Below are 18,687 nucleotides of genomic sequence, written 5' to 3' on the forward strand. Positions count from 1 at the left end.
GGGGGAGTCAAAAAAAGCAAAGAAAAATTATTAGGTTTTGGAATGCATATGTGCAATTTTTGAGATGTACGGTATTTGGGGTTTTTAAAAAAAAATTATTATATTTTGTTAAAGAAAAATTAACAAAGCCTCAACTTCCCGTAGTCCAAAAAAAACATTCACCTGAAACCCACAGTTTGCCCCCTTTAACCCCACCACCCCACCCAGTTCAGTGCTGGGGGTTGGCATTGTCCTCCAGGGATGGTTCTTGTGGTCACACAGGGCCCCCGGACGTTTGACGGTCTATTGACCCCGTGCCACCACTGCGATTGCTTTTTCCCGCTGCCACCGCCCCGTATCTCACGGGGACACACGGAGTCCAGTCAGTTGTTAACATTAACAAATAATCAAGTTTATTTTTAAATGCAGGAACAAGCTTATGGGTACAGTTAATTTTTCTTGGCAGTTTCTTAATCTTAGTTCCTAACAACTTCAAACTGATTATTCCCAACTATCTATCTCACTCCACCTAACAATTCCTCTCACTCTCTCACAATACAACTCTACCAACCCACACCTAATCCTCCCTCTTCCTTCTTCAACTCCCAAACCTCAACTGACTTTCAAAACCTCCCACTCTAACTTTTACTCCCCACTTGCATTCCCACTGGCCAATCACATCACACTCATTTAACCCTTTCCTAATGACCCACGTAGGAGGCAAACGCCACAGTCCTGAATCTCTCTTCTCCCTTCAGGAGGGGAGCGGTAGCGGAGCAAAGCAGAGAGATGGTAATTTTACCTGCTTTGCAGGTGACTCAGTTACTCCTCCTCTCCTGCTGCAGGTAGAGGTGCAGATGTTGTGGGTTGTACCTGAGGACTCCTGCATGCAAATCAGATGCTCAGCCACTAGGTTATGGCACTTGCTTTAAAAACAATATTGAGATTCTAGTCCTCATTGTTGCTATAAATAGGGCATGCAAAGCTGCCTTCTACTGAGTCAGGCCAGTGGTCCATCTGCCTCAGTATTGTCTACACCAACTGGCAGCGTCTCTCCAGAATTTCAGCAGCCTGTTTCGGCCCTTCTTGGAGACGCCATGATTCGAACCTGGAACCTTTTGCAGACAAAGCGTGTGCCGTGCCGCTGAGCTACATACAGCCCTTCTCCTAAGAGAGCGGCCTGATCTTGTAGGCTGGTCAGCGGGGCCAAAGAGCTTTCTTTAGCCTAGCCAAAGAACTTTTAAGTTGATTTCCTCAACAGTGGAGGAGTTGAATAGCAGGACAAAGAACAAAGAGTAAGTCTGACAAGTTAAGTGGTTTCCACTCCCCAAGTGAGTTTGGCCGCTCTGCCAACAAACCCTGACTTTCTGAACAAGTGAGATCGCTGATTTCACCCCGCGGTGCCCAGCCTTAGCCTTTGTCCTCCTTCCTGCAGATCTACAATGCACAACCCATTTTTATGTCAGCACTCATTCTGACTCATTCCTGCGTCTCTCGGCATGGCTGCATTTTCTAGGAAAGAAATGTGCTGTAGGAAGTCACCGGGCACATTTCTTTCAAACGTTATCTGTAATTGCCTTGAAATAGATTTGCCACTGGTTGGAAAGTATAATATAATGGCTCCCATTCTTAAAACGGAGCCCCTTCCCTGCCAGACTGCTCATTTAGGGCAGGTATATTCTTCAGCACTTCTTAGATACTATAATTGTGCGTTAGCAGTGGAGCTAATTCTGCTTTAGTGATATCACATGGCTTGTAGCCTTGTCCTCCATTAATCTTGTCTAACCCCCTTTTAGGGATGCAGGTGGCGCTGTGGGTTAAACCACAGAGCCTAGGACTTGCCGATCAGAAGGTCGGCGGTTCGAATCCCCACGCCGGAGTGAGCTCCCGTTGCTCGGTCCCTGCTCCAGCCAACCTAGCAGTTCGAAAGCACATCAAAGTGCAAGTAGATAAATAGGTACCACTCCGGCGGGAAGGTAAATGGCGTTTCCGTGTGCTGCTCTGGTTCGCCAGAAGCGGCTTAGTCATGCTGGCCACATGATCTGGAAGCTGTACGGTGGCTCCCTCGGCCAGTAAAGCGAGATGAGCACCGCAACCCCAGAGTCGGTCATGACTGGATCTAATGATCAGGGGTCCTTTACCTTTAACCCCCTTTTAAGGCCTTCAAGGTTCTCCCAAAACCAGCGTTTTGGAACTCACTTCAGCCTCTGGTTAATTGGGGGAACTCTGGTTAGCGTGAGTCTTGGGTTAACGTTGGTGCAGATGTAATTCTAAATCAAGGCAGACCTAAGGGAGGTTTTTACCCCTGTGGGGTGGGAGAGGGCACCTATGGGTCTACAGCTTGCTCCCCATCCCTTAACTGGTTAAGAGACAGTGTTATGCTTTGTGCCAGGCTGTAAAAATAGGGTGCTTGTGGGAAAGGGAGTTACTTGCATGGTTGGCAGTGCAGGAATAACTGAAGAGACATTTTTGTGTGTGTGTGTTTTTGGGCGCAGGCATGGCTCCATCAGCGTTGCAGACTTCAAATCCAGTTGGAGGAATGGGTTGGCATTCTTGGCCATCATTCACGCCTTGAGGCCGGACTTGGTAGACGTGGAGAGAGCAAAAGATAGACCCAACAAAGAGAACCTGGAGGAGGCCTTCGAAATTGCAGAGACAGAACTCAATATACCCCGGCTGCTTGAACCTGACGGTAAACCTTCCGAGAACGGAGTGTCTCCAGTCATAATGGTGTTGGTTGTGTTTTCACGGGCATAGATTTTTGACCCTGTTTTCAATATGAATGTGCTAGATTGGGAGGGGAAGTGTACCAAAATCCGTGAATGGGAATAAATATGACCAAGCAGATTACTAAACAGGTGCTTTCATAATACAGGCAACTTTTTGTTCACATGTTGACTCTTTTCTAGTGTGTGTTTCATATGGACATGTGTTGAAAGCCCTAAACGACTCAGGCTCCAAATATCTGAAAGACTGCCTCGTTCCCTTTAGACCAGCCTTTCTCAACCTGTGGGTCCCCAATTGTTGTTGGACTACAACTCCCATCACCCCGAGCTAGCAAGGCCAGAGCTCAGGGATGATGGGAGTTGTAGTCCAACAACATCTGGGAACCCACAGGTTGAAAACCCTCTGGGGTGCTGAGATGTTTAATAGCTTCTGGCATTTTACAGATGTTGATGTCGTCAGTCCAGATGAGAAATCCATCATGACATACGTGGCTCAGTTTCTGCAGTATTTCAAAAGTCTACCTGTGGCTGAAGATGAGATGCAGGTATGGTGACCTGTTTTGTTTTTGGACCAAGCCTCATATGTTCCCTGTTTGCTTTGGAATACGAAGTCTTGAGTTATCTCTAAGCATCCGTATAGCAGGGGAAGCTGACCCCGGGTCAGGGGCCTGATCTGTCCACCCCTCAAAACATTTCCCCCCCCCACCCCCCGGTGCCCAAGGTTCTGCCAGTAAATGAATAAATAGTAGACCCAGTGCTGGGGTTACAGGAATCCAGCAAGCTGAGAGGGTGGGAATTGCCCTCTTCCCAATCGATTGTCAGATTGATCATTTGATGAATGGAACAAGGAAAGGAACCCCCCCCTTCTCAGCTGATCTGCACAGATCAATGGAATATGTGCTTGTGTGTCTGCCTGGGTATGCGTGCATGGGGAAATGTGTGGGGTGGCCACACCCCTTTTGGCCACGCCCACTGATGGCAACCTGGAGGGTTGGCTTAAGGGTGATGTAGCTCTTGGACCAAAAAGGAGTAGCCCGAATCTGGCAAGACTCACAGCATTCATAAGAGGACAATCGGACCAGAAATTATTAAAAGAATGGGGATGTGCTAAAGACTAGATGGAAAAACATTGTTCTGGAGTAAGCATGTCGGTATGTAATGAATGGCGCTTTGCAGGGTTAAAGAAAAAGAAAAATGATGTAAAAAGTATAAAAATAGAGGTAATCTACATTAGACACAACAATTTAAAATTTTGAGGTCTTAGAACAAAGGAAGGAAGTCAATATGTGTACAGTGGTACCTCGGGTTAAGTACTTAATTCGTTCCGGAGGTCCGTTCTTAACCTGAAACTGTTCTTAACCTGAAGCACCACTTTAGCTAATGGGGCCTCCCGCTGCTGCCGTGCCGCCGGAGCACGATTTCTGTTCTCATCCTGAAGCAAAGTTCTTAACCTGAAGATCTATTTTTGGGTTAGCGGAGTGTGTAACCTGAACCGTATGTAACCTGAAGTGTATGTAACCCGAGGTACCACTGTATATATATGTGATGACTAGATTAGAATGAAGATATGGTTTTATTTGTAGATGTGTGCTCTTTTTTTCCTTTCCTTTTTTGTGTTCTGCTTTTCTTTCTTGTTTGTATAGTTTTATTTCAATGTTTGTAATTTTGCATTGAAAATAAAATAAAAATAAAGGGGGGGGGGGAGAAGAGTAGCCCATAGCACAGATGGCTCTTGCAGATGCAATATTCCCTGACCCTTAACCTTGACCAAGGGATAAAAAGACGATATAAAAACACAAAGTACATAATAAAAGCAAAAGCAACCAATAGCCCCCCCCCTTCCTACAAACACATTTAAAAGGATATAGGATGTTAATCAGTGCAGTGCCTGGTTGAAGGGTAATGTTTTTGCCTGGCTCCCAAAGGTCTAAAATGAAGGTGCTAGTCGTGACTCTCTGGGGAGAGCCTTCCACAAACGGGGAGCCACAGGAAATCGTTGTTGTTGTTTGAACTCGTTTGTCGTTTATATTTTATTTTTATTTTATTATATTTTATAATAAATATAATAAATATTTTATTATATATTATATTATTTTATTATATTTTATTTTTTACAAAAAAAAGTAGCTCAAAGCGACTTACAAAAAAACCCAGCATGTGCATTAAAAGCAACATAGAACTAAAGCAAAGCTAATAAATTACCTCTTCCAAAATACTGTTGGATTGCTGCATTTGTTTCCCTGGGTTTGCACTGCAGCAGTTTGCAAAGGGAAAGAGCCTTGGGAATATGATTGACAAGGCGCCTTCTCTTGCAACAGTGCAAACTGCAATTTGTCAGGAGGAGCGATAAAAAAGAGAACAAAAATGGCAACTTTCTGTTCTCTTTCCCAGGGGAAAGCCAACCAGACCTTGAGTTGGCTGAACGCTCAGGAAAAGAAGTTAGCAAGGTTGTTGTCGGAGACAGAAAGTATGCCCTTTTCCGAGAAGTTCCAAGTAAGTAACTTTGTAGATTTATACCTTCAGAGATAGTAGCAATTGCAAGGTAAATAACTGAAGGTTATTTTTTTTGTGTCAATTGTAAAATAAAGTTTCAGTGTTCCGTCTTTTGGGAACAGTCCCCCACCCCACCCCAAAAGGAAAAAAACCACAATGTGCTCATTCAGTTTTATAAAAGCGTTAAACTTCTGCATATCGGAATGTATAACACAATTTAGGAACCAGGAAACAAATTCAAAACACCGAGGGGAGAACCACAAACATATTAAACAAAATGATCAGACAGACAGACAAATATTGCAGCCTATCCATCATTCGCAGCAGAGTTGGAAATCTCCAAGGGGCTCGTTAGTCGTGGGAAATATAAGCATCTCTTTATGATAACAGGAGAAGAGTCCTGCTGAACCAGATAGTTCTCCACTTGGTCCAGCATTCTTTTCTCACAGTGGCCAAACAGATTCCCCTGGGAAGCAGGCAAGCAGGAGTTGTCCCGCTCATGTCCCCCATGTTCTGGTATCCAGAGGCATATTGCATCTGATTCTGGAGGTAGCACATGGCCACTGCGACTAGTTGCCATTGATAAGAACATAAGAACACCCTTCTTGCAGCCCTCACCCATGATTGCACCCCAATAGCGTAAAAGGTAAAGGACCCCTGGACGGTTAAGTCCAGTCAAAGGCAACTATGGGGTTGCGGCGCTCATCTCGCTTTCAAGCCGAGGGAGCCGGCATTTGTCCACAGACAGCTTTTCCGGGTCATGTGGCCAGCAGGAATAAACCACTTCTGGCACAATGGAACAGTGTGACGGAAACCAGAGCACACAGAAACGCTGTTTACCTTCCCGCCGGAGCGGTACCTATTTATCTACTTGCACTGGTGTGCTTTCGAACTGCTAGCTTGGCAAGAGCTGGGACAGAGCAATGGGAGCTCACGCCGTCACGGGGATTCGAACCACTGATCTTCTGATTGGCAAGCCTAAAAGTCTCTGTGATTTAGACCACAGCGCCTCCCGCGTCTCACCCATGATTGCACTCCAATAGCATAAGATGAGCCTGCTGGATTAAGCCAAAAGCCCCTCCCTGTCCACACACTGGCCAAACAGATGTGTGTGGGAAGCCTGCAAGTTGGACATGAGAGCAGTGGCACTCTGCCAGCCTGTGATTCTTGGCAACTGGTATTCAGAGGCATTCTGCCTGTGGCAGCGTAGGTGGCATGGAATCTGGAGGTTCTATGAGCCACTGTAGGCATTGATAGCCTTTTGTGTTAATTTCTTGAGTCCCCTTTTTCAAGCCATCTAGTGGCCATCATAGGAACATAGGAAACTGTGCCAGGAGAAAGGAAACTGGTCCTAAACCTACGCTGGCTTGTGGGATATCTTTGGGAAAAGAAAAGGCTAAGGAGTTGGAAACAGGAGTACAAGAAAGCACACAAGCAGGACTTGAGCACAACAGAATGTCAGCATCCGTATGCTTCTGAATACAAGTTGCTGGAAACTGCAGGAAGCTGTTGTGCTCAGTTCCCATTTGCGAGCTTCTCATAGACAACTGGTTGGCTAGTGTGAGAACAGGATGCTGGACTAAGATGGGCCATTGACCTGGCCAAGCAGGGCTGTTCTTAAACTCTTGACTATTATCCACCCCATCGTCCAGCCCGGACACTGAGGTCCAGTGCCAAGGGCCTTCTGGTGGTTCCCTCACTGTGAGAAGCCAAGTTACAGGGAACCAGGCACAGGGCCTTCTCGGTAGTGGTGCCCGCCCTGTGGAACGCCCTCCCACCAGATGTCAAAGAGATAAACAACTACCTGACATTTAGAAGACATCTGAAGGCAGCCCTGTTTAGGGAACCTTTTAATGTGTGACATTTTAATATATTTTTAATCTTTGTTGGAAGCCGCGCAGAGTGGCTGGGGAAACCCAGCCAGATGGGCGGGGTACAAATAATAAATTACTATTACTATTACAGCTAATAGCTGTTGATAGATCTATCCTCTGTCTATTGATCTAATCCTGCTTTAAAAGTTTCTGAAACTGAATTTCTTTTTTTTATTATTATTATCCCTAGGAGATGTTATCATTTATGGAATCATTTAACACAGAGAAAAAGGCCTTTCAGTCCTTCCTGACATCTAAAAGAAAAGCATCGGAGCCGAGCGGAGATTATCTAAAGATGAAAGATGCATGGGACAGCCTAACCTCTCAGGTCATTGGAAATATTTTTGAGGCAACTGCAGTTTATGCTGCCGATGGGAAAGTTTTTGCTCATTTCTGGGATGGTGGGTTGGGCCAGGAAATGCTTCTTTGCGTTTTCCAAGCGTGGTGCAAATAGGGAATCACAGCATCATAGAGATTGAGGGGACGCTGTTGCCTGTTGAGTCTGGAGGCTGAATGTGGCCCTCCAAGTCTTTCCATCTGGCCCTTGGGACTCTTCCAGACGCCCCCACCTCTCACTGGCCCTGCTCCATGTCCTTCTCATGTCCTTTGGCTTAACTGGAATGTCTCTAATTGTGATGAGGTCCTTTGCTTGCCTGATGGGGAGACGCATGTGCAGAAATCTCTCCCTTCTGCCTCGCCCACCCACTATTGCTTGTGGCCACATGTGCCCCATGGAAGGTTGTTCCTAAGGCAATGCAGCTCTCAGGTTCAAAGAAGTTCCCTGCCCCTAAGCTAGCCCAAGACTCCATGCAAGACGTTCAGACCTAGAAATCCCCAAGAGATGACTTCTCTGCTTCTCAGCAAGGGAAGAGCCCACAGTCCCTCTTGGCAGTGGGTTCCATTGCTGGAATCGCTCTTACCATCAAGGCGCTTCTTCCTAGTGTCCAACTGAAGTCTGTCCACCTGTAACTTAGAGCCCTTGGGATGCAGTTCTGCCCTCTGTGGCAACAGAGGACATGCATTTGCCCTCTTATGTGTGACAGCTCTTCAGGGATTTGAAGAGTGTTCTCTCTCCTTCCCAGGCTTTTCACTTCCAGGCCAAAAATACTCTGTCCCTTCAGCCTTTCCTGGTAGAACTCAGCCAATCAGACTGGGCATCTACCACCATCCCAATACTGGTAGATTTTTGGGTTATATGCATCAGGCCAGCAGGTGATCCTAGTTCAAGGTCAAGGGACCCCTGACAATTAAGTCCAGTCTGGGTTTGCGGCGCTCATCTCACTTTACTGGCCGAGGGAGCCGGCGTTTGTCCGAAGACAGTTTTTCCGGGTCATGTGGCCAGCATGACTAAGTCGCTTCTGGCAAAACCAGAGCAGCACACGGAAACGCCGTTTACCTTCCCGTCGGAGTGCTAGGTTGGCAGGAGCTGGGACCGAGCAATAGGAGCTCACCCCGTCGCGGGGATTCAAACTGCTGACCTTCTGATCGGCAAGCCCTAGGTTCAGTGGTTTAACCCACAGCGCCACCCGCAGGTGATCCTAATGGTCCCCAAATGCTTCCCTTCCCCCTAAATTTGAGTGGTTGCCCCTGCCAAAAATTGTTTCAGCAATAAAACTGACGTATTCTGGGTTCTGCAGGATGGTCTGCATCTCACACATTTTGTAAGCGTGACGACGTTATGTGAGCCTTCCTAGATGTTTCTACCTGTGCACTGTGTGGATGGAGCAGACCCACCTGGTTTAATAGCCTAGTTTGTTTGTTAACTTGAACTTGTGTGTCTGTGTGTAAAACAAATACAGAACCTTTTGTGTACACCTGTGTCTTGCCTTCCTAGATGAATGAATGGAAAGCAAAGCTGGACAGTTTATTGCCTCCACCTCTAGATGCAATCGAGTCCTGGTTGCAAGAGGTAGAACGCCAGCTGGCGGAAGATCTACCGGATTCTCAAGACCACTGTGAAGCCATGGCTGCCCTAGAAGGAAAAATGAGGTCCACCCAGGTTGGTTACAGAAAACAAAACAGGAGTTTTAAAAAGACATCTGCTCATGTAGAAAATATTAAAAAGTAAATTTAAGGAACCGCAGAAAGAGGGGGGAGGAAGTCGAGTTTTGAAATATTAAAATGATTGTAAAATTGTTGAAATGTATAAAATTGAAAAAAAAATAGGCTCAGCTTTGCTACACAAACACAGGAACAGAGGTAGTACTGGTTTGCACCTTCCGTGATTCTGCAGCTACAGTGTGGTTTGCCATGCCTTTTCCATCATAATGCTCACACTTGACAAGCAGAAATTCATTAAAAAGCAACAACTTTGGAACATCGGAAGCTGCCTTATACCTGGGTTTCCCAAACGTAGGTTTCCACCTGTTTTTGGACTACAACTCCCATCATCCCTAGCTAGCAGGACCAGTGGTCAGGGATGATGGGAACTGATTGTTTGGATGGGAACTCCAAAAACAGGTGGAGACCCAAGTTTGGGAAACAGTGGTCTACGCCAAGGGTGGGGAATCCAGTGTCAAACTAACTCTGGGAAGAGCTGGCTGCAGCACATGGCTGTTTCCCCCTATGATGGTGTGAAATATGTGAATGGAGCCGTGCTTCTTCTTTCAGGGCCTGATGGACCATTTCAAAGACCACTTGGAGATGCTGCAGTCCTTTGAGAACAGAGATGAGGCAGGCATGCCCCTGGTGCCGCAGCAGAAACTGGAAGAGATGAGAAGAAGGTTTGTCACTGTCAGATTCCTCTTTTTATTATTATTAGCATATAAAACACATACATATACATTTACACAGTACACATACATAACACACTACCTTATTTTCATAACGTAAAACATACCTACATTACTCTATATAATACCTACCTATACTGTACATATCAACATACCTACACACCTAGCCCACACCCACCAAGTGACTTGACTTCCAGCCGTTCTTGTTACGCTACTTTATTTTTACAACTAGCTTAAACACATTTCATTATTTCTTTAATCTCTTCTTCTTTCTTGACTTTACTCTCCTTTCACTCTAAACATTTTCTGGATTCACTCAATATCTGTCAGAAATTCTACTTTTTCCACATAAATTTTGATGTATTCCTTAAAGATAGCCCACTCCTTATTCACTTTTTGTACCATATCTCCTCCCATCCTCCCTGTTAGTTCGGCAGTATGGAAGTATTCCATCATTTTAGATTACCAGTCTGTTTTAGTTGGCATGCTGATGCTTTTCCAATTTTTGGCAGTCAATAACCTTGCCGCCGTAGTTGCATACATAAATATTGGTCTGACCATTCTTTTTATTTCCTCTGACATGATACCTAGGAGAAAGGATTCTGGTTTTTCCCCCCAAATGAAAATCTAAACCTCTTTTTCAGTTCGTTATAGATATTTTCCCAGAGTCCCACTATTTCTTTGCACTCCCACCACATAAGTAGAAAGATTCCTGCCCCATTGTTGCCTCTCCAACAGACATCACTACAGTTTTATACATTTTTACTAGTCTGACTGGGGTCAGGTACCATCTGTATTGCATTTTCATTATATTCTCTCTTAAATTAAGACACTGTCAGATTCCTCTTATCAGCCTAGGTGGCTGCCTTCAGCTGAAGAGCCAGTGTGCCGTGTAGTGGTAACAGTGTTGGACTGGGACTTGGGGAAGCCTGGGTTCAAATTCTGGGTTCAAATCCTCCCTCCTCCATGAAGCCCATTGGGTGACTTTGGACCAGTCACTTTCTCTCAGCCTCTACTGCCTCACAGGGTTGTTAGTTGGGGGGAGAGAGAAGCATGTATGCCCCCTTTCCTTGGAGGAAAGATGGTGTTATAAATGTACTCTATCCAAACCAGTGGTGTCTCTCCAGGGTTTCAGATAGGAAACAATTCCCAGCCTTATCCGGAGATGCCAGGGATCTGGGGCTTTCCTCATTCGGACTTTTTAGTTTAGAGAAAAGGCAAGTAAGAGGTGACATTGTCACTGTGCTTTGTCCCCACGGCTGGAGGCAGTCCTGCTACTGAATATCAGTTGCTGGAAACCGCAGGAAAGGGCTCTTGTTCTTGAGAATCTCTTGCAGGCGTCTGGTTGGCCACTGTGAGGATAGGACTCTGGACTTTGTGGGCCATTGGCCTGATCCTGCTGCCTCTTCTTACATTCTTATGCAAGGCAGGAGCTCTACCATGGCGTAGCACCATAACGTCCGCATTTCGCTTTTTGGCGGGCCATTCAACGTAACTGTTCCCCATGTCAGTGTTTGAAAAAGAAAAGGTTCTGACCTCCTTTTTACTCCTTTGCCTGGTCCTCAGACCTTAGTTGGCACAAAAGAGTCCTTGAGAAAGAGTATTCTTGCAGAGTATTGCTGCTTTTATTCTTAAAAAGTCTTCTACTCCAACCACGGCCGACAGCTTTTTACACACACCGAACACAACCAGCTTTCTACCATCCAGCCAACCCATACCCAACACTAACACTGACCACTCTATATATACAGGTACAATTTGGTGAAAGGTTGCATGAGTCATTGTAGGCCGCTGACTCATGCTGACTTAGTTCTTTTAGCACTAAAGAAACAGCAGTCAATTTTTAGCTGTTACACCCCAGCCTCACAGATAAATGCAGAACAGCTTTAAAAGGGAGCTGGGCATGTTTAGCCTGGAGAAGAGGAGGTTAAGGGGTGATATGATAGCCATGTTCAAATATATAAAAGGATGTCATATAGAGGAGGGAGAAAGGTTGTTTTCTGCTGCTCCAGAGAAGCGGACACGGAGCAATGGATCCAAACTACAAGAAAGAAGATTCCACCTAAACATTAGGAAGAACTTCCTGACAGTAAGAGCTGTTCGACAGTGGAATTTGCTGCCAAGGAGTGTGGTGGAGTCTCCTTCTTTGGAGGTCTTTAAGCAAAGGCTTGACAACCATATGTCAGGAGTGCTCTGATGGTGTTTCCTGCTTGGCAGGGGGTTGGACTCGATGGCCCTTGTGGTCTATTCCAACTCTATGATTCTATGAAAAGGCAAAGGGACCCCTGACCGTCAAGTCCAGTCACAGATGACTCTGGGGTTGCAGCGCTCATCTCGCTTTACTGGCCGAGGGAGCCGGCGTTTGTCTGCAGGCAGTTTTTCCGGGTCATGTGGCCAGCATGACTAAGCCGCTGCTGGCGAACCAGAGCAGCGCACAGAAACGCCGTTTACCTTCCCGCCAGAGCTGTGCCTATTTATCTACTTGCACTTTGACGTGCTTTCAAACTGCTAGGTTGGCAGGAGCAGGGACAGAGCAACGGGAGCTCACCCTGTCACGGGGATTCGAACTGCTGACCTTCTGATCGGCAAGCCCTAGGCTCTGTGGTTATCCACCCGTTAATATAATTGCACATTCCTATCAGTGTTAGAAACTGGGATAGAAAAGCTAGGAGCCAAATGGCTTCAGGGACGTGGGTTGTGGGCACCATAACAGAATGTCTAGTCGCCACTGCTGGGGGGTCAGCAACACTTTTTACTTACTATTTTGATAAGCATGAATGAATACGCAATTCACGTAAATGGCACATTGTTAATATCACATTCTTAGCAGAAATTGTTAATGCATGTTTAATTTGTTGTTGACAATGAAAATATTGGTGCCATACTTTAGTTTTCAAAACGCTTGACTCTTTATTGTTAAGCTCCATAACGTATCATCAATACTTAACAAATAGTTTGAGGCTTCAAAGCACAAACATTTCAGTAATCCTCAAGTGTCAGCCAGGCACAAAAAAATGGCACCCAGACTTTTGGAGGTGCTCATGAATGCAGCATCTCTTGCATGGTGCCCGGCGCACTTGCCGTTTTTGCCTTCTTTCTTAATCAGGATGTTGGGTTTTCTTTCAGGTTCAGCAGCATCCAGCTTGCAGATTTCAGCAATCTTGTGGAGTACCACCAATTGTTCTGCTCGGCTATCTTGAAGGAACTGGTATCTAAGCTTAACATCTGGCACATCAAGCATGGGACCAAGGAGAATGTGGAGTCGCTGCTGTCAGATTGGAATGTAAGCATCATAAGCTGTTTCCATTTGCTGGCTGGCTAGTTTCGTAGAACAGCAGCCAAGAGATTGTGGCACGAATCAGGATGTCCCTTCATTCAAAAACGCTAAGCCTCAGTCCTTCCCTGCCTTCATCTGCAAAATGGGGCTAAGAAGTGCTCTATGCCCATTGAATAGTGCAGCTGCCCAGCTTTTTGGTGTGAAGCCGCAGTTGTCGAATTCAGTAGATTTCAGGCTGGAATAAAAACGGTACATTTATTTATTTGACAAAATGTGTAGCCTGCTTAATAAAACAAATAAACCTCTAAATGGTGTACATAAAGTGTGTGTGTGTATGAAAGCACCACTTAAATTAACAAACTTTGAAAGCAAGTAGACGTAATAAAAATTATTCAAATACAGATAAATCAGCAGAATTTAAGAACAAGTATACATAATAAAAAAGGGACGCGGGTGGCGCTGTGGGTAAAAGCCTCAGCGCCTAGGGCTAGCCGATCGAAAGGTCGGCGGTTCGAATCCCCGCGGCGGGGTGCGCTCCCACTGCTCGGTCCCAGCGCCTGCTAACCTAGCAGTTCGAAAGTACCCCCGGGTGCAAGTAGATAAATAGGGACCGCTTACCAGCGGGAAGGTAAATGGCGTTCCGTGTGCTGCGCTGGCTCGCCAGATGCAGCTTTGTCACGCTGGCCACGTGACCCGGAAGTGTCTGCGGACAGCGCTGGCCCCCGGCCTCTTGAGTGAGATGGGCGCACAACCCCAGAGTCTGTCAAGACTGGCCCGTACGGGCAGGGGTACCTTTACCTTTACCTTTATACATAATAAAATGTTGTGTCTGGGTACGGCTGCCTAAACAAAAAAGTTTTTTTGCAGGCATCATTATGATGTGGTCTGGGCATCCAGCAGATGTCACTGCAAAACTGCAATTTGTTAACAGAAGGCTGGTTGCGGGGGAAACAACCATATTCCCTCCTCCAAGAAGGTTTAAACCCTGACAGCAATTTGATGTGCCAAACCATTTATTGAGGGGTGATGTGGGGGGGGGGTGGCTCTCTCCTCAGCACCTTGTACCAAACCATCGGTGACACCTGCCAGAGTTTTGAATGGATTTGTCCTATTTGTTCAGAAGGGTATAAAAGCTTTCTAGAATTGCAGCCATGGTTTGAATTCAAAAAGTACCGAATTGAAGCTGTGGCTGCAGAGAGGGAATCATGAGAGCCTTAAGGGGGCACTAAATTCAAGCTGCAGGTGCAAAGGAAGAATCCAGTTCACCCTCTGAAGCTGTGGCTTGAAGTTTCTCTGTACCTGTTCTACCCGGACACTGAGGTCCAGCGCCAAGGGCCTTCTGGCAGTTCCCTCGCTGCGAGAAGCCAAGTTAAAGGGAACCAGGCAGAGGGCCTTCTCGGTAGTGGCGCCCACCCTGTGGAACGCCCTCCCACCAGATGTCAAAGAAATAAACAACTATCTGATGTTTAGAAGACATCTGAAGGCAGCCCTGTTTAGGGAAGCTTTTAATGTTTAATAGGTTATTGTATTTTAGTGTTTTATTGGAAGCCACCCAGAGTGGCTGGGGAAACCCAGCCAGATGGGCGGGGTATAAATAATAAATTATTATTATTATTATTATTATTATTATTATTATTATTATTATTATTATTATTCCTGACATCATCAGATGCCCTGATATCGTGAAACATCATGTGATTTGGCAGGTGGGCTGGCTGCTTTCAGATCTGCTGCCCTGGCCCAAAGCGGCCCTCCTCTCTGATTTAAAATATTTTTAACAAAATAAAAAAATTCCTTCTAGTAGCACCTTAGAGACCAACTAAGTTTGTTATTGGTATGAGCTTTCGTGTGCATGCACACTTCTTCAGATACACTGAAACAGAAGTCACCAGACCCTTATATATAGGGGGAAGGTGGGGAGGGGTATTACTCAGAAGGGTGGTGGGAATGGGCGATTGGCCGATAGGTGTGGTAGACCTGTTGATGACTGTTAATGACTGCAGTTGGTCTACAGGAAAAAGCAAGGGGTGAGATGGCTGAAAATAGCTTTATCATGTATAATGAGATAAGAATCCAATGTCTCTATTCAGACCAGGTCTCTCCATGGTTTTAAGTTAAGTAATAAGTTGCAATTCAGCAACTTCTCTTTCCAGTCTATTTCTGAAATTCTTTTGTTCCCACCACCCTTCTGAGTAATACCCCTCCCCACCCTCTCACTATATATAAGGGTCTGGTGACTTCTGTTTCAGTGTACAGTGGTACCTCTGGTTCCGTACTTAATTCGTTCCGGGGGTCCGTTCTTAACCTGAAGAACCACTGTAGCTAATGGGGCCTCCTGCTGCCACTGCGCCGCCACTGCACGATTTCTGTTCTCATCTTGAAGCAAAGTTCTTAACCCGAGGTAATATTTCTGGGTTAGCGGAGTGTGTAACCTGAAGCGTATGTAACCTGAAGCGTATGTAACCCAAGGTGTATCTGAAGAAGTGTGCATGCACACGAAAGCTCATACCAATAACCACACGAAAGCTCATACCAATAACAAACTTAGTTGGTCTCTAAGGTGCTACTGGAAGGAATTTTTTTATTTTGTTTCGACTACGGCAGACCAACACAGCTACCTACCTGTAACTAAAATATTTTTACACTTCCTTTTACCTACCTACCTACCTACCTACCTGAAGCAGGGGTAGAGAACTTCAGGCCTGGGGGCCAAACATGTCCGCTTAGGCCTTGCTGTCGGAACCCCTCAAAATTACATTCCAGAGACCTTCCTTACACCCAAGAATTTTTGCCTAGCTGAAATCTGTTCCTGGATTCTGATAATGCCTGTTGCTTATTTTGAGGGAGGATAAGAGAGGGGCGAGCGAGTCTGTGTGTGTCAAAACTTGTCTCCCGCAGAAAGGTAAAATTTACATGGTCAGCTGCAGGTACTTTTGGCTTTGGCCACAGCCATCACTGGGACATGGGCCTCAGGACATTGTCCGGAAGGGAATGTGGCACTTGGGCTGAGGAAAGGCTTCTCACCTCTGCCTTAGAGCATTAGAAACAGCCGTAGTCTCACAAAAAATGAAGTGACCGCTTCTATCAGTGGTCAGCAGAATCCTGGGAAAACAAGTTTTGTTTTGTTTTTAGCAAGCGTTGAAAGCACATCACTGTTTATATATCAGTCACTGTACCTTTTAGGCAGGAAGCCCAGATGACTGACATGTCTGAGGTGGGGTGTAAATGCCACAATCCTTCATGATGATAAGACTCAACCTGACCGTTGTAATGCATAAAATAGGTGATATGATAGAGAAGAGCGAGGGGATGCCAAACCAATACGAAAATATTTTGCTTTCTTATTGGATTTTCCTTCCAACTAGGAAGCAGAATACAGTGGTGCCCTGCAAGACGAATGCCTCGCAAGACGGAAAACCCGCTAGACGAAAGGGTTTTCCGTTTTGGAGGTGCTTCGCAAAACGAATTTCCTATGAAAATGTCTTGCGAGTTCCTGCAGGGTTTTTTTCCTCCCCCCCCCCATTTCCCCAAGCTGCTAAGCCGCTTATCAGCTGAGCCGCTAAGCCGCTAAGCCGCTTAACAGCTGATCCACTAAGCCGCTAAGCCGCCTAACAGCTGATCGCTAAGCCGCTTATCAGCTGATCCGCTAAGCCACTTAACAGCTGATCCGCTAAGCCGCTATGCCGCTTATCAGCTGATCCGCTAAGCCCGCTAAGCCGCTAATAGTGCTAAGCCGCTAAGCCGCTAATGGGCTTGCTTCGCAAGACGAAAAAACCGCAAGACGAAGAGACTCACGGAACGGATTCTTTTCGTCTTGCGAGGCACCACTGTATTTCATTATTCTCTTATTTTATTTCACTGATTGCCATCGTGGCATATGTACAAATGCAACAGTATCTGTAACAATCCATATATAATAATCAACAAAGAAAGGTGACAATTAACAGCCAATCCTCCAAACTCTCCCTCTGCATTGAAAAAGCAATTATCCAAAGAAGATGCAGCGTAAAATAATTGAGCCAGTAAGGTGCGCTTCAATGATTTTTTTTAAAAAAGATAAAATAATGGTTTGTTTATTTTTTAAATCTCAAACTTGATCGTCTCCAAATCTCTGTACCAGAAAGCATTTTTCAAATTAATCCATCTTTTTGCTTATTTTTTGTTTGTTTGTGTGGGCAGGGTTTTATTGAAGAAAAAGGATTTCTTAGTCAGCTGGGAACCACATTTCGAGTATGCAAAGAGAAACAGAACAAGATCATGACCACTTCTAATCTGGGTAAGACCTCAAAAGCGTAAATACGCTTCTATCTAGACTCCTATCATCTTGTATTGTTGAAATCTTAGGGCTAGTATTCACTGAGCAGATCCTGGCTTTGGCAAGTTGCTGTCTTCCATTTTTAGTTCTCCCATCTGTAAAAAGGGCATAATGGTGACTCACATCGTGGCATTTTGTGATAATGAACCAGGGTCAGAACCAGTCTCGTTGCTCTGCTGTAATTTCTTTTTATTTTAAGATTTTTTTTTATATTGCTCTGTTGTAAACCAACACACCTCTCTAAGTGGTTTACATCAATATAAAATTAAAACTGTTATTTTAAAAAACAGCTAAAGACAGGTATTAAAATTATTTAAAAGATGGTTAAAATCAACAATAGCTAAAAAATAAAGCATAAGTTCCTTCTACATGTCTGGATAAGCTTGCCTTAAAAAAATGTTGTAAGCAATTCCCGAAAAAAGCACACCAAAGGCCCCTGCCTGATGTCAATAGGCAGGGAGTTCCAAAGTTCCAAAAATCAATTTTGGAACAAATAATATGCAGCAGTTATTATGTGCCAGTTCTGCAGATTGAAGCAGTTGAGTTGGCGTATCTGGGCAAAGGCAGTCCTGCAAGTACTGTAGTAATGGGTTATGACAGCATCGTTATTTAACATTCTAGGAGCTGATCCTGAGGATGCAAGTAAATTATTTAAGATGGTAGAATCTCAGGTTTCCAGATGCAACGAGTACATTGACAACGTGAATGCGACCTTGCGGAAGATTTTGTTGTCCTGGGACACCTATACGGAGAACATACGCTTGCTGCAGGCTTGGCTGGAAGACACGCGGAAAAAGCACCCTCCAAATGTATGTTTGCATTTCTTCCTGACTCTTACGGTCGATTCACACACTTTATGGTTGGGGAAGTATTGTGAGCTCCAGATGTGATGGACAGCCAACTCAACGTTATACGCAGGGGTTTGGTTCAAAGGTTCACATGTATACACGAAAATTGCCTTCTGAGCTGTAGGTGGGATATGTGTTTAAGCCCAACTCTATGGGAGGAAAAGAAAGCCGCTCCAAGGTTAGCCAGCTGCATTCTATAAGGCAGCTGGTAAGGGGAAGGCTCACAGGGACGCGGGTGGCGCTGTGGGTTAAACCACAGAGCCTAGGACTTGCTGATCAGAAGGTCGGCGGTTCGAATCCCCGTGAAGGGGTGAGCTCCCGTTGCTCGGTCCCTGCTCCTGCCAACCGAGCAGTTCGAAAGCACGTCAAAGTGCAAGTAGATAAATAGGTACCGCTCTGGTGGGAAGGTAAACGGTGTTTCCGTGTGCTGCTCTGGTCTGCCA

At 45.4% G+C, this 18,687-nt stretch overlaps 1 protein-coding gene across 1 annotated transcript in view; it reads left to right on the top strand.

Moving 5' to 3' along the window:
• SYNE2 (spectrin repeat containing nuclear envelope protein 2) overlaps positions 1-18,687 on the top strand; it is a 235,192-nt gene that overhangs the window by 22,287 nt on the left and 194,218 nt on the right. The window contains exons 8-16 of the mRNA XM_053407665.1: positions 2,475-2,671; positions 3,150-3,250; positions 5,097-5,198; positions 7,263-7,400; positions 8,907-9,071; positions 9,683-9,795; positions 12,931-13,087; positions 17,261-17,357; positions 18,018-18,205. Of these exons, the coding sequence (XP_053263640.1) occupies positions 2,475-2,671; positions 3,150-3,250; positions 5,097-5,198; positions 7,263-7,400; positions 8,907-9,071; positions 9,683-9,795; positions 12,931-13,087; positions 17,261-17,357; positions 18,018-18,205 (1,258 nt within the window). The remainder of the gene's footprint in view (positions 1-2,474; positions 2,672-3,149; positions 3,251-5,096; positions 5,199-7,262; positions 7,401-8,906; positions 9,072-9,682; positions 9,796-12,930; positions 13,088-17,260; positions 17,358-18,017; positions 18,206-18,687) is intronic.

Source organism: Podarcis raffonei, chromosome 1 (assembly GCF_027172205.1).
Source record: "Podarcis raffonei isolate rPodRaf1 chromosome 1, rPodRaf1.pri, whole genome shotgun sequence".
NCBI classification, from domain to species: domain Eukaryota; kingdom Metazoa; phylum Chordata; class Lepidosauria; order Squamata; family Lacertidae; genus Podarcis; species Podarcis raffonei.